Source organism: Buceros rhinoceros, unplaced genomic scaffold (genome assembly GCF_000710305.1).
Source record: "Buceros rhinoceros silvestris isolate BGI_N320 unplaced genomic scaffold, ASM71030v1 scaffold19987, whole genome shotgun sequence".
NCBI classification, from domain to species: Eukaryota; Metazoa; Chordata; class Aves; order Bucerotiformes; family Bucerotidae; genus Buceros; species Buceros rhinoceros.
Window position 1 is genome coordinate 604 of NW_010424204.1, and position 15,869 is coordinate 16,472.

The following is a 15,869-nucleotide window of genomic DNA, read 5'->3' on the forward strand; positions in this document are numbered from 1 at the left end:
TCCCCTATTCCTGAGCTGGAGAAGAACACCTTGCAGGTCATTGCTGCTTAGAATGTAAGCTCAGCATCTTGCATTCTTTCAGCAGTAAAAGCCTTCTCTTGCCCTACTCAGTGCTGAAACATGGGAACTGTGCACAATGGAGGATTATTAATACATAAATTATCCATGAAAAAAACCTCCTCTAAGAGGTTCAGTTAAAAGAAACTCAAGCAGTCAGAATTGAAGAAGTGCCAGGTTTAAGGTTATTGTCCCTTTGGAGCAACGTATTAGCATACAGTCCTGAATTAACTGACCTGGTTTGGTTTTTCTTTATGACCTTTGCCTTATCCAGTGAACCAGTCAGAATGTGTAAGTGCAGCCAATTTATTTTGGAGAGCAAAATAAATTTCAGCTGCCTGTGTTACAGAGAAGACAGAGTCCATAAGAAAATTAAGTCTCCCTTCAAAAGTCATGTACTAAGACCATGTCAGAGCAATGAAAGACCCCATTGTCTGAAATTCATTCTTGTTCATTAACTCCTTGAAATTATTTCTGTAGAACTTCCTGCCTGTATCTCTGATATTTTCCTATTTGCACCACCTTTTCTTTACCTCATCAACTGTGTATTTTACCACCTCTAAAAAACGTAATTTTATTATAGAGTAAAGCAGTACAAGTTAGGTTTCTCTTCTTGGGAAGTTCTAACATCCCGCATGCCAGATATTCACATCTGTGCATGTCATCCCAAGCTCTTATACCCAATAGGGGCACCACTGAGTTGAAATTAATCTGATCTATTCTAATTCTGGATTGAGAGGAACAATTCCTTTAGGGGTGCCTGTTTGTTCACATTGACCAAAAAAAAAAGCACATCAACCCCGGTTCAGAATAAAAACATATTCAAAAGTAAATCTTCTTCCCTGCCTTACATAGCTGTAAACTGACACAGATCTAAAAGGTGGCACAAGAAAACCCCTATTCTGGTTGTATCAAGTCAGAAAGGTTTGTACTTTTTCCCCCATTTATACTAGCCTAAAAGGAAAGATACTACTTGACTTTACAAATCTTTCCTTAGACTATAGCTCCATAACTAATGCTATCCATAAGTGTAAAGCAAATAACACTTGTAGGATTGACAAACAAAAGTTCAGAATGTTTTTAATAGTTGATTGCACAAGTAATAATCCCTGAGCCTTAAAAACTACATCTGCAAAGAAATCCACAGAGTGACACAAAAGAGACTTTGTTTCCTGCTTCTGCCTGCTGATCGCGGGAAGGTGTGCTTCAGCCAGAAAAGGCCTGCACCAGGAGAACAAGGACCATTACCACATGCACCTTCGTTCCAGCCTCAAGAAGGTAGAAATATCCACTTTGATACCACTCATTGTAAACAACCATGCAAGTCTGCAGGCTGAAAGGTGTTAAAGACACCAATAGTTTCCTTATGAAGGGTGAGTTTACAAGACGCAGAAATACTTCATTTTACACAGAGCAGATCAATCAGGTCATGGTTGATCAAGCACTGACTCAGGGACAGAGACAGTTTAAGCAGTTCCAGCATTAACCTCTCAATCCTGCCCCTCCTGGCACCCTTTCTTTTGTGCCAGCGCAACCATTTGGACAGCTAGATAGCAAGGCAGATCAAAGAACAAGACTGCCCCCAACGACCCACAAAACAAACCAACACAACACAACCTCAACACTTCTTTTAGTTTTGTTCATTTGTTTTCCCAGCCAGATGAATAACCTGGTCTGGCTCACTACACATGTGCAAATGCTCCCATCCCATCAACATACAGGAGAGGAATAACAAACCAAGAATTGGAGAGGGGTAGGAAATGTATCAGCCCGTTTACATACTGCTAAATCAAACTTAAAAAAGCAAACAACGGCAGTCTTTCTCCTTAAAAAAACCCAAAAAAATCTGCAGTTTTATATTTATGTTGCTTTTTTTAATTGATAGCTAAAATGGCAACCACATAAAAAACCACCCTCTGCTGTGAAAAATATTGGCTAACATGAGAAAGAGAAGCCATTTACTTAGTTCTACCTTATGCACTATGAGAAACTTAGCATAGAATTGTCTTTGAGAAAGAGGATCCCATTTCCAGAGGGTATCAGGTGCCAAAATGCTAAAGCCACTGCATCTCTCAAATACCTTCATTCATCTTGCTTTGCTTAGGAACAAGCTTGAAAGTTAATTTTAGGCACCATAATTACACGCCATTGTGTGATTTACAAGTCACAGAGAGAAGAGGATTGTTCAGAAAATAAAAACAAAATTAGCAGAAATTGCTGAGCATTAACAAAGCAGATAAAGCAGCAACAAAGCACAGTACAGGGCATTGCACGAAAAGAAACAACCTGTCTACCAGAAGCCCAGCAGTCACAGTTCTGAATCATTTGCCAATATGAAAAAGTAACTGATACCCAAGACAATAGAAACAGCTTTATGTAATCCTTCTGAAAAGATTTTGCACCCCCAGAGTTACAATGAAACACCTCAACTGTGGTACCAGCAGAACAGTCCTGATCAGGGATAAAAGAGGACCTCAGGTGGCAGAAAGTAGCAGCTGCAGATTATATAACTGCTTTCAAACCACTCCTCATTAAACAACTTACCTCATTTTAATTGCCCTGTCCCAGGGATTCCTACTATGCTCACTGTTGAAGTAAAACCGTGTGTTCTGTGACACTTGCTCCATAGACGTACGACTTTGACCCCAGGGGTTTTTTTCTAACACCCTGTAAACAAATTTAATTCTATATACATGAGAAAAAAACACGTTCCAGAGCTTTTGGCAGCTCATATTTAAATGCTTAAATTGACTTTATAGGGGTTTTTTGTCAGCTTTAATTTGAAATTTAAAAAAAATTCTGCTTAATTCATAATTAGGAAGCTCTAAGCAGCCAAGCTTAAGACAGCAGCTCAGAATTTCTGCCTGAACCCTGGAGGTGCATCAAAGCAACCAGCGTCTTTGTCTGGGGCCACACGGCTCCCTCACTGTCAGTAGAGGACCCTGAACATTTTCAGTCTTCTGTTTTAGTGAGACACGTGGGAGCTTGTCACCTTCACACTTAAGCTGCACCCAACTAACTTGTTTCAGTAACATCAGTTCCAGCTCAAAACCAAAGGGTGTGCCTAACTTTTGTTTAATAAGCTTGTAGCTGCGATGCCCTTTTTGCAACTCAGAAATGACAATTTCAGGTCCTTCTTAGCCCGAGAGATTTAAACAGCAGCTCCCAGTTTTCAAAGTGCTCTGTGACACCAGAGCCACTGCTTCTGAAGCTAAGCTCACCTGAGCCAACGCCCCAAAGCCTGTAAGAGAATACTTCAGTCTCCACTCTGCTGAAGATTCCAGTACAATTACCCTCAGAAATTGCTCTCTTACACGTAACCTAGAGTCAGTCCTTCTTTCTTAGTCTGAGATACACGCTGGTAGGCTCCTGATGTACTGCTGTCTCTTCCTGTTTATTCTTAGAAACTTTTAACTGATCTGCACAGAATGTCAGAGAGGATGCAACTAGGAGTACAACAGAATACATATTATTTAGAAGTCAGATAAATATAACATAGACCAGAAAAAGTTCAAATCTTTAGAAAATAACGTCCATTTTATACATTTTATCTTCCCATGCCATCTCTGGATGCATGGTTAAAGATATCCACCAACTTTTTCTTTCATAACATGCTATCTTATAAAAGCTGAGCTTCACTGAGTATGAGAAAACAGCGAGATTAGTCACATGCCCCTGAAGCAGGACCTGCTCTAGCACATTTCTTTCATAGTTTGAAACATAGTGATTGCGACAGAGATGTACTGCACGTTTTTCTAAACGAGTCAGATAAAGATTAGCTCAGTAGTGTGTGGATTCAAGGACAAATAAAGCGTAGTTTTAGCTTCCCAGTTCCAACCACAGTAGTGGAAGAAGTATAAAAACAGTTTGTGGTCATAGTTTTTCTTAGTCATTCTGATAAAATAATGCAAATGACAACAAATGTCAAATCATTCCATCTGCATACAGTGTTTGCCAGTATTGGGCATTATGAGGTGTGGATCCACCAGCATTAAATTACACAAGCTACTCAGAAGAAGAGAATATTCAAACTTTAGATTTTGTCAACGACTATGTGAACATTTCTAATGGGGTGAGCATTTCTAAATCCTGTGAAAATCCATCCCAGACTTCGAAGATTATACACAGAGATGGCATACAGTCTGATCTGTTTTGCAAGTCATGCTTTGGTGTCTGACTTCTTGAAAAATATCCTGATTCTATTTTTTATTTGTTAGAAAAATAAGGGGTTTTCAGGCTTTTTATGCTTCCAAGTCTCCTTTCCTGAATCTCACATGAATAAACTGCTCATATTACAAGGTATGTGCAGAGTCAGCCTGTGGAGAATGTGAAGTAATGTGGCAAGATAATGTTATGTTTTGTACAGGCTATGGAAAGGCAGACTGTGGCTGGGCATGAGTGAGAGCTAGCCTGAGAGCACGCTGCAAAGAAGTGAGGATACTCAGAGCTGCTGTGCAATGCTGGGGCCAGTGACAGCTGCTGTTGCAGGCCGGGAGACAGGAGAGACAGGAGCTACTGGTGTTTGCAGAAGGAAATTGCTGAAAGTGCAAGAAAGTCAGTCTCATCACCCTGAAACCTAATTTGTCCTGTCCTGCTGGAGAGTCACACAGAGAACAAGTTCAGAGGATTTCAAATCCTACCTAAAGGTTATCTAAACTGGAGTGTTTAACTAGAACTCCTTGGGCTCGTAAGAAAACAACACAGCACCCCCTAGGTGAGAATGGCATTAATCCAACAGTGGCTGGTTAATTGTAACTAACGAAGTCAGGCTTTCTACGACCATCTGAGATGTAGTGGCCATGTATTCCTCAAGTGCCTTTCACATATCCTCTGCCCACAAAGATCAGTGGTTTCACTGCAGAAACACAATCCTAAAAACCAGGGAGCAAAATGATGGGTGACCAGAGTTAAAGTGATGGCAGCAGTTACCTGACTCCGTTGAACAAGAAACCCTGGGTAAAGACATCCTGTATTTGCTTATATAGAGAAACAATAAAATGGAGTACGCTCCAGCTGCTCTTGAAAGCACATGGCGGAGAATTAGAGAGAAGCAGCCAGGCAGGCTGGCAGCAAAGCCTTGTGGCTTTTTTTTATTATTATTTTGATTGGTTGGAAACAGAAGTGCTGAAGTACTGGCAGGCTGACTCCTGTTCTTGGCTCTGCCGTCCCAGTGGTTCCAAAGAATGTTTATCAATATGGTGATAGGTGCTTTATATATATAGAAATTGAAATACACAAAACTGTCTTTGGACAACACTGAAGTGTCTTCATTGTTTAAGGGAAGCTCTGCACATATGCTGAAGGATCACAAATTCAATATAAATGACATTGCCAAGAGACTCTGTGAAAACACAGCATTTTACATTGTGCTACATGTGTGTTACCTACATAGTAGGTAATTCACTGCCCAGGTCAGAAAAAAATCCCACTTCTTTTTAGTCCCAATGAAGTGTAGTGCTAGCAAAGGAACAATGCATTTTTTTGTTTTATTACAGTTCATTTAAAATAAAAATTACAATCAACTTTTCTCCCCTCTCAGAAACCTTGTTGGGTTGAGCATGACTGTTTTTAATTCTTCTGCAGTGTGTTCACATAAGTGTCTCACAACAATAACCATTCAGAGGTACTTTACTCTTCCCTTTGTAAAAGCATTACAGAGTCTAATGTCATGTTAAAAAAAGAAAGTCTGTAAAAGTCACCACCTTTTCTCCAATATTATTAACATCAGTAATCTGGAAATTGTTCTCATAAAACTTGTTTATGAATAAAAAGTGGAATAACAGAAGATGTAAATACTGTTACAGGAAGTCAAAAAAGCACACACTTCAAATGCTTAGTCACCACCCATTTCCCAATTAAAAACCACACTGGTCCTGTTCCTATTTTGAAAAACAGAAGGCCAAGCTTTTTATTGCAATAGCAGCAGGACTACAAAGTGCAGCATATATCAATGGGTTACCTATACTATCACATTATTTTACTGTGCCTCAGTCATCAAAAAATGTTAAGTCAGCTGAAATTCCTTGCTAATGATTGTTCCAATGAGTCTGCAGGAGAAGAAAGGAGCATATCTATCCGGACTCTAAAGAAAAGGTGGATAGATACATTCAACTCTGAACAGCACAATATAGGACACCTTCGTTGAAGAAATTATTGTCACAGCAAGTTGCCACCCTTGCTTTGCTGTATACAAAGCAGTTATCTGGCCCAGGTAGATACCAATTTATCAAACGCATGTGTCTTCTCTATGTCACAGGGATGACAAGAGTCACCAACACAGGCATTCACACTGTTATGCAGCATGGGAGATGCTCATCCTTAAACACCACAGTCTTTTTGTCTGCCCACTCAGTTTCAAGCCACAAACCTTTCTTGGTGGTCCAAATTATATGATATTTTCTGATTTTAATTTGCCTGTTTAAAATATTTGGGAGTGCTCATATGAAAATGATGAATATGCTCATAATTATGTCCATCTTTATAAGATCCAAACCTAAAAAAAATATTCAACAAAGCAAAAGCATTACAACATGATTTAACCTATGCACTTAAATCATATACTTACTACAGTACAATTAACAGTTTTCTTATTGTTCTAGGAGTTTATTTCAAACAGGACACAACCCTCCTTACATATAAATCATAATCTATGTGTGCTATCCAACTAGAGGTCTTTGAGTAAAATGGAGACATTTAATTACACTGATAGGATTAATGCCTTAGGCTGACAAAGGTGAGCGGTGCATTTTCTAGTTAACCTAGCTCTTTAGGTTTTTGGTACTGAATTCAGTGGAGATATAATTTAAAACCCCCAGAGCATCCAAATAGTTAACCCTATTGTTAATATTGCATATTTAACTTTTGAAAATTATGGTGAAAACTAATTTTTCATGCTATATTTAAATACGAAAGTTTGTACTTTTGACTATTACAGTAGATAGATACCAGTGCTAAATAATACTTAAGAGTGGTGCCCTTGTATTGCAAAAGAACTATACTTAATTGGAAGAGGTTAAACATATTCCTGAAGGGTATAAATTTTCTCCTTATAGGCAGACATAAAATAAATTAGGACAAGAAAAATATTCTGTGCTGAAATAAACTGAGAAAAATCTGAATGAGAATGCTAACTTGAGGAAAGTTACATCACGTGGAAAAGACTGGGCAAACTCCTGTTTAGACGGGAAGCCAGTGACTGAGTGGTGAATAAAAAATGAGTAAGCTCAACTGTTAGGTGTATATAAGAAATTAATATATCCTGTATTATGCATACTTGAAGTAGTAAACAGAGTGTTCATGGAAACTTTCTCTCTGTGGCAACATTTGTGTCAAACTTTATAACTCTTCCACTGATACTCAGTGTAGAATAAATACCTTTCTCCATATTTTTCTTCCTTATGCAATGCCAGTGGAAAAATGACAGCATCTTAGAAATAAATAACTTTTTCTGTAAAAACCTAGCCATTTTTTTCCTCTTGAGACATGTAATTAATGTCTTAATTAAGGCATTCTCCTTAATTTTTGCTCAAGTTATACAGATTGTTTTAAAATGCTTATGCAAAGAGCATTTAATGTATATATTGTATTTTGTGTTTTAAGTAACAGTATATTAAGACCCTGCTCCTCAAAAATGATAAGAAACTTGGAAGATCTCTCATCAGCTACAGAATGAGTCACCATACCACTTGGCAAATATCCCTACCCAATAAATCTCAGAAATTAACCACCTGAGTGAAATAAGCATTACATCCAGTTTATGCTATGACACAGAAGACTGACTTTCCCAAGGCACATGCCAAATCAGTAGAAAAAAATGGAATTACAGATCAGAAGTTCTTGCCTCCTTATCTTCTGCTCAGTACGGTACTGACCAGTGCCTTCCACTTTAAAAATAATTTTGTCCCTAGTCTCTTTTACAGGATGTCACATACATCATTCCCTTAATTTCTCATGAGACACACTGACCTGGGGTTGAAATGGATGTCCTCAGGAACTTGGCTGGGATCAGTGACAATTCTGTCATTGTCAACATAGCCATCCAAGTGATCTGGGATCCTAAATTTGGCCATCTGGACTTCTGAATCACTTAAACCAGCATGAGATATGCGGGCATAGCCCAACCTATCGGATACAAGAAAAGTTAGTTTGAAGAAATAACTCAAGGCAATTTCATCACATTCTTAATTCATGCCTCTTTTTTCCAAGAGTTATTATTTAATCTATCAAGGTAATTTTCCATTTCTGTGAAACTTACCTTCAAAAACTTAAAGTGCTCTGTGAACATGAGCATCATAACACAATGTCACGAGTAGAAACACTGAGAAAGCATAACTGTTTGACAACAAAAATAAATCCTAGATCTAAGAAACTTGTTTTTAAAATTACAGTTTTAGAATATGCATGCTGTTATAAGTTCACCAACTTTTTCACTGAAGACATTTTAAAATTCAACAAAAGAACTCAAGCATCAATGGAATGAGTAATGAGAAAAATCAGGTTGCAAATGGGGGGTTTGTTTTTTCGTGTGTGTGTGTGTGTGTGTGTCTGTCCCCCTTTTTTTTCTTTTTACACAATCCTGTTACTTATGACGGCTCTCTAATTTATTGGCTTTACTCCTGTAAACACTGCAGAATTTGCACAGTTTATTCAAAATAAGCTGAATTCCATTCCAGTACATACATCACCAAAAGAACGATTTACAAGCAACTTGGTTTTAGAAGATACAGAGTGCGTAGATCCCAGCAGAGGAAAGTGCTTCAATATGTGCTTACACAGTTAAAGTTTCCACCAAATTCAGCATAAAGCTTGGCTGGATTAGATCAGCATTTTGCTTCAACAAATCCTACAATCGTAGTTCAAAATTTGTATCTGCTAGGTCACATACAAATCAGGGCTTAGCCTTCACATTTTAAAATGAAGCTGCAAAGAGAGAGCTTTGTAGAAAAGTCATTTTATGTTACCAAAGCAGATTAGACCTGAAGGCTTTTGACACCGAAGGATGAAACCTGTAATACTCTCTTTGTCAATTATATTCAGAAACACATCAATTCATCCTGAGATCAACATTTCACAATTACTTCATGATATATCTAACTGTCCATACATAATAGTTTAGGGATGCTAGACTCATTCCACGGAGAAAGGTGTAAAATCGCTTGTCATTAAGATATTTAAAACCAATGAATAAATTATCTAATTTAACATACCTTATTACTCCACGATACATAATATAGCTACACCACCTGTCATGATCTGTACTGTCGATATCCTGTGCGTGAACGGGGGAAAAAGAAGTCAAACAAATAAGGCAAGCTTTCCTTACAGGTAGGGTTTAAATCAGTAACAGTACCAATGTGAAAACCTGCTGCAGAAAAATGTTTTGCCTAAAACATTGTAACAAGGCAGAAAGAAAAAAACCCCACTGTTAGATGCAGACAAATCAGACAACTATTTGACATCTCCTGACAGAAACCCAAACTGCAGAACCCAGTTCTGAAACAAAAGAATCACAGAATTAGAGGTTGAAAGGGATGTCTGGAGGTCACCCACTCCCAATTCCATTCTCAAAGGAACTTCAAGGACGCTGCTCAGGGCCTTATGTGACTAACATTTAAGTATCTCCAAGGATGGATATTTCACTTCTCTGAGCCCATGTTCTAATGCTTGAGAACCCTAACCATGATTACTGAAATTTTTTTTAATGTCTATCATCTGACATTTTCCTCGTGGCAACTGCTGTCCATTCTCTCTTGTTCTTTCACTGTGTTACTCTTGTTATCTTTTCTGTAACATGTCAAGAGGTAGCTGAAGACTGTATTTTAAAATGTGCATGTATTTTCTTATGTTTCAAATATATATAAACTCTAACTGCTGAAGGAAGCAGCATTTTTACATTACCTGGACATTTCCATTTTCTATTAATTCTCTATAATCTCTGGATCCAGGAGCTGAAGTGATGTATCCTAGAAATACAACTTGCTCAGAGCTAGTCTTCAATAGGTTTGAAACAGCTATAGCCTGGAGCTTTCTGTCCAAGTCCTCTCTGAAAGAAATGGAAAAGACTTTAACATATATACATTTTAGCTCAGAATCTTTGTGCTATAACATGGTAAACCACAAATGAATCTGCTACCTTTTTTATTGCTCAGTATTAGAGGAGAGTATGGAAGTTTACAGAAAGCTCACTAACTCAAAATGATCACAATGTTCTGTAAAAGCCACGTGGTCGTGGTAGAAATAATTAGGGCTCTCTTTCTAACCATTATAGGAACAACTTTTTTTATTACTGTTTTGTTTTTAATACTGATCTCATCACTAGGAAACGAAAAGGTAAGTGCTTTGGTTATCTGAGGCTTTGTCTGTGCCTGCACTTGAAATTTAATTGCGCTAGCACAGCATGGTGCATAACAAAGAGCTTACAGGCTAACAAAAATTTTACGATGGACAGATCATGGTAAATACAGTCTTGAAGTCTGGGTCACATAATCTATGAAATACAACTTAAGAGCTACGTCACCCCTTTAACACTACTTAACAACACTTGGCAGGTATTCTGTAGCTCTTTAACAAGGTTTACCCAACAGTTCCAACATGAGCGAAAATGACAGCTTAAGTGGAACCAGGTAAAACACTGCACTGGGTCCCACTCCCTGTCCTTGGATCCATCATAACGTAAGGTAAAGGCAGCTCTCTTTCTATGATACTTCACATTAATAACTTTAACCAGTTGTGTAAAGCGTACTCTCTTCTATAGTTTGGTAAACTGGGCTAAATACCACCGAGACAGGGAGCTGACTTTGGAATCTGTAATCCCAAAAGAAGACAAGAACTGAAATGCTGCTCTGTTTCCTAAATAGCAGTAATCCTGACAGAAGCAGATGCATTAGGGAGAAAGAGCACACCAGACATGAGACAAAACACCCCACCCATATAAATAGAAGGTATGTGTGAAGTTGCCTGCTCAGCTAGCTCCAAAATTACACCTCTCCAGAAGATGGGTTCTTTTAAATGACAAAGGCACTGTTACATTCCCACATTTTAAAAACAGTCTTTAAAAAAGTCCCTAGTTATCCAGTATTCTATAGTTCACGTCATCCTAAGCAGTAGATGAAAAAAGATGAAAACCAAGCAGTTGTGTGTGCCGTTTAATTACAAATTAATTCATTTTGAAACAGAATCTAATTTGCATTCACTTTCCATGCGTCTCCCCCTATTTTCTCCTTCATCTTTCTCTCATCTCTCTGTGAGGGGGGAATACAGTGCTATTTTCCGCTTGGACAGTTTCTCAGAGGCAAGTCTGATCACCTCTGTGAGGCACAGAATGAAATTCCTTTCTAGAGTTCAAATTGGGAGTGGTTTCTGACAACTGTATGTGTTTAGTAAAAGGGAAATCTGTACAAAATTGGCATGCTTGGAGCACAGCTTCTGCTTAGGGGAAGGAAATGAGGAAGCTCAGTATGGGATAATGAGAATTCCTACTGCTTTCTGAGCAGCTTGTCCGTGTATTATATTCTGCACCCAATCCATAAATTTGCCTCTCCACAAATTATAACAAATTCTAAAAGAAGTCCAGTCTTAGTACATAAATCACAAACATACTAGATATTGCAGCAAAACAGAAAATGCAGCTACATGGAGCATCACAGAACTACCTCTTACTAAAAGTCATTACACACAAATAATCAAGATGTTGTTTTAAACAACTGAAACATATACCTTAATCTTTACTATCACATATTTGAGTTATTGGTATAATTTTTCCTTTCAGAAACCAGAGGTCAGATTTCTATTTCCAGATTCATATAGTCAGAAAGACGCTGAATGGACATTTTTGTTGCAGTTTCAACACTGTCCTTTCTCGGAGGTTTCAGAATTCTTACTTTTTTTTTTAATAAACATTGACATTGATTGTCCACTAATGCTGTCTATCTGTAACTGTAACTATCTGCACTCATTGTGGAATATAATATTCCACATGCAGAAAATCAGAAGGATGTTATCCTACACTGAGATGTACACGTAGCCCTATTACTTGTTGTGGTTTTGCAGAACTATTTCTTTGTATCCTAGTAACTCAGATATTAGGCTCAGCTGAATTTTGTGTGACTCATTTGCTCCTTTTATAAAATGCCTATAAATCTTAAACCAGCAGCTATGTCATAGTATTTCCTCCAGCGTGCCTTACTTGAACCAATATTACAGCAGCAGAATTTAAAGGGTACAAAAGAAATCCCAGAAGTTCACAAATTACAATTATGTTACACAACGCCACTTTGCATGACATATGTTTAACAATAAATAAAATACACACTCTTCGTTTCCAAAGTGGGCAACAACGAAATCAACCACTTTCCCTGTGAAGTTCACAGTCATGGAGATGGCAGGTGCAATCTCTCCCTCTGGAGACGGAAGGAGGTGATGGGTAGATTTTACAATAGGATACCTTGATAGCGCCATAATCCTATATGAGAAGAGGGAAACAGTTACATTTTGTAGTTCAAAGGCATCACAAGTGTGAACTGAGCAGATAAACATTGAGCAGAAGACTAATGGTCACTGAACTCAAATGATCAGACCAGAACACAAACATCTCTAGCGGATTTTCCTGAACTTAGAAGGTTTGCCTCTAAAATATTACTTAAGTACATGCCTAAAAATGTATTACCAAATTCATTGCTATACTAAGAAATAGCATTCCATATATATGAATTCTTAGACCAAGCCTTTCAAAATCTGCACCCTCATATAAAACAGAATTCTATACTACCAGTAAATAAAATGCATTTTATTAGAAGTAGAAGCAGGTAGAAATTCATCTTAAAGATTTAATGGATTCAAAATTTCTAATAACTCCAGGTGCAGTTACATTTTCCCATTCCTATCACATTTTTAAGTCTGAAATCTGAAGTTCTCATAGTCCAAAACACTAAGAAAAGGGAATCAGGTATGGTACTCAGAATGCCAGACTTCCAAATCCGCACATTAAGGGGCAGGATGCCATTCTCTGCATCACCAAGCCAAAGTAGCTTACAGGGGCAGGGACCAAAACCTCATAATTTTTAACAACAAGAAAACTTCACCTGCTTTGCATTGTAATGCTAGGGAATCACAGTGTGTTCTTGAAGAGAAGCTCCAACAAGTGATTATGGTGATTATTATTCCAATTATTCTTTGCCCATGTTCTAGTCGAGTTAGTATTGGGTAGTGTATTGACATTTATTTACTGCCACTATGCATGTAAAAATGACTTACTTACCCCCAAGTGTGATCTCTTGTGCTTGGACCAAAATCTGTGTAAAATCCTAGTCTTTCTCCTAGCCACATTGTCGGATCATGGTTCCCAATGAATGGTTTAGAAGCATCACTCTCTATAATAGTGATAAAATCTGCACCTATAATGGGGAATAAAAAAGAAAATCTTCCCAAATTTATAACTGTGACCTATAAATGTTATTTATAAATGACTACATAATGTCATCATTTCCCTTCTGATTACATGGGGTTGGACACAAACCCTTCAGGAGTCAATGAGCGCAACTCTTAACCCTGGAAACAGTCACACCCAAACTTTTGGTCCCTGCAGGGATCGATGGAGAGAAACACAGTGTGTGGTTGCCATAACTCCAACCTGGTACATAACCAAACACACACGAGACAGCACAGTACAGCTGGCCTGCACATATGAAGTGCAGACCTTTCCAAAAGCATTAGACATAACATGCATACGCAGATTAACAGCACAGTAGTGAGTCTACAAGCACCTCACACTACATCAGCACTTACCTTCCTCTACCAAATCCTATTCTGCTCCAAAAGGTCCTGTGCAAGAGGGAGCAGGCTGCTGTTGCCAAAACAATTTATCAGCCCATGGCAACCCTAGCAACAGCCGCCAGGCATGGTAACAGAAGGGTTCCCAGCTCTAGAGGATTGTTGAGGATCCACAGCCACCTCACTTCCTCAGGGCACTGTAGTCCCTCCCTGTTTACATGCTTATGTGTGGTTTTGTCAGGGGAGCATAAGTTCCTCTATATTTTAGCTGCAGGATACAGGAAGAGCTGTGCAGTCCCTCAAGAAATTGGCAGCTAAGATAGACCGGCTCGTGCCTGAAGAAAGGTGGGGGATTGCAACCTAGACACAGGCTGGCTGAACCATCCAGGCTCAGCTGGAGCAGCAGGTCAGTACAGCTGCAGCAGAAACGAGCACTCTCTTCTTGATGCAATTATCCCCCGCCTTGGAGTTCTCTCCTACTCTAGAAGGCAGATGAGACACCACTTCATCCACAGACCTTCTACGAGGAATTAAGACTGCTCCATCCAGCACCACTCTCTCTTGCCACATAAGATTTTTTGCTTTTGAAATGTATAATTTACCACTATGAAAGCAATGTTAGCAGGGAAAATGGTAGCTGAGCATTTTTAAATTAGTTCTCAGATTTTTGCTTCTACTTTATTAGTGTACATGCTGGCCATGGAAACAATGGCTGAAATCACTGATAGGGCTTGATGTTGGTTCACTTCAGGGCAGACAGGAGTTCCAGTCACAAAAGCCATTACATGTTGCATTTTCACTATTTCAACAGAAAGGAGAACGAGCCCAAGTAATGTACACCACCACACCTTTAAACATAACCCCTACACTGAAGAAGTTAGTCACTCTTTTCTCTGTGGCTCTCAAAATCTTTAGCAAACAAATCATTTAAGAATGTCCAGCTTAACTCTGAATGCATGAATGCATTTCCTTGAAAAGTTAATGTGGTATTTTATTTAACAATATACATGTAACATAACATCTGGAATACCGTTTCCAGCAATTGGGAATTACGATTTTCTCATTTGTATTTTCAAATTTGCTGCCTTTTTGACTTACCCATTGCTTATTTTAGAAGTGATACTTCACTACCACAAAGAAATGCTCAATGGATCTGGTAACCACTTTTTCTAATACTCACACTTTTAAACTATAGGTATCAGAAATAAATGCATTCATTGTAGTTCATAAATACGCATGCAAAGATTAAATACATGGCCAGACAGAAGCTATGGAACCACGTATGTACAAGAATGCCCCAAATGTCAATTTATCGAACGTCCTAGTTGTTTTCTTGTATCCGCAGACAGCCTACATAGCTCGGGCGTCGGAACCTCTGGCCACGGGGCAAGTGGCTGTGCCCTTTTCACTCACTCCTGGGCATCTCTGCCACAAGATCAAGGGCCGCCCAGCAGCACCCGTGTCAGTGCCTTGCCACTGCTGGCGACTGGGAAGCCGGAGCTGCTCGGGAAAGCGCCGGGGTGCACTCGCACCATGGGCGGGGAGGAGAACAGCCCAGGCGGGACTGGCAGCACGGACACTGCCTAATCGCCCGAGCTGCTTCAGATCTCAAAGCAGCGGCAGCTCCCGGCTCTCCCCGCTGTCCCGTGTTTTTCCCGTTTGGAAGGTTTGTTTTAAAATGACCAGTTGTATTCCTCGTATTTACATTCGCACACCTCACTGGATGTGATAACTTTCCCGGGCTTCGTTGTTCTCTTCAAAAGCCATGCGGATAACGGGTTTCCAGTCTCGTTCTTCCGCGGCTGGCGGCTTGAACCTCCAGGGGACTTCTCGGGGCTTTGGGCTCGGCACGGGGGCTCTGCTCTCCAGCTTACGGCTCTCGGCGTGCTGCCTGGACTTCCTCACCGCGGCTCCTTTCCTCCTTTCTTCCTTTTCACCAGCACTTGCATCTGCTCGGACCCCCACGCCGCGTGGGACAGACCCCGACTGCCTGCCTGCCTGCCTGCGGCTACAGCCCCCCCCCACCCACACCGGACCAACATCGC

At 39.4% G+C, this 15,869-nt stretch overlaps 1 protein-coding gene across 1 annotated transcript in view; it reads right to left on the bottom strand.

The window, feature by feature from the left end:
* Positions 1-6,471: 6,471 nt before the first annotated feature.
* The window catches only part of CWH43 (cell wall biogenesis 43 C-terminal homolog (S. cerevisiae)), a gene marked incomplete at its 3' end in the record, with an annotated part of 26,840 nt that continues 17,442 nt past the window's right edge, over positions 6,472-15,869 (bottom strand). Inside the window, exons 10-15 of the mRNA XM_010140712.1 lie at positions 13,313-13,448; positions 12,368-12,517; positions 9,955-10,099; positions 9,264-9,325; positions 8,023-8,178; positions 6,472-6,550 (exon numbers count right to left, since the gene is read on the bottom strand). Of these exons, the coding sequence (XP_010139014.1) occupies positions 6,472-6,550; positions 8,023-8,178; positions 9,264-9,325; positions 9,955-10,099; positions 12,368-12,517; positions 13,313-13,448 (728 nt within the window). The remainder of the gene's footprint in view (positions 6,551-8,022; positions 8,179-9,263; positions 9,326-9,954; positions 10,100-12,367; positions 12,518-13,312; positions 13,449-15,869) is intronic.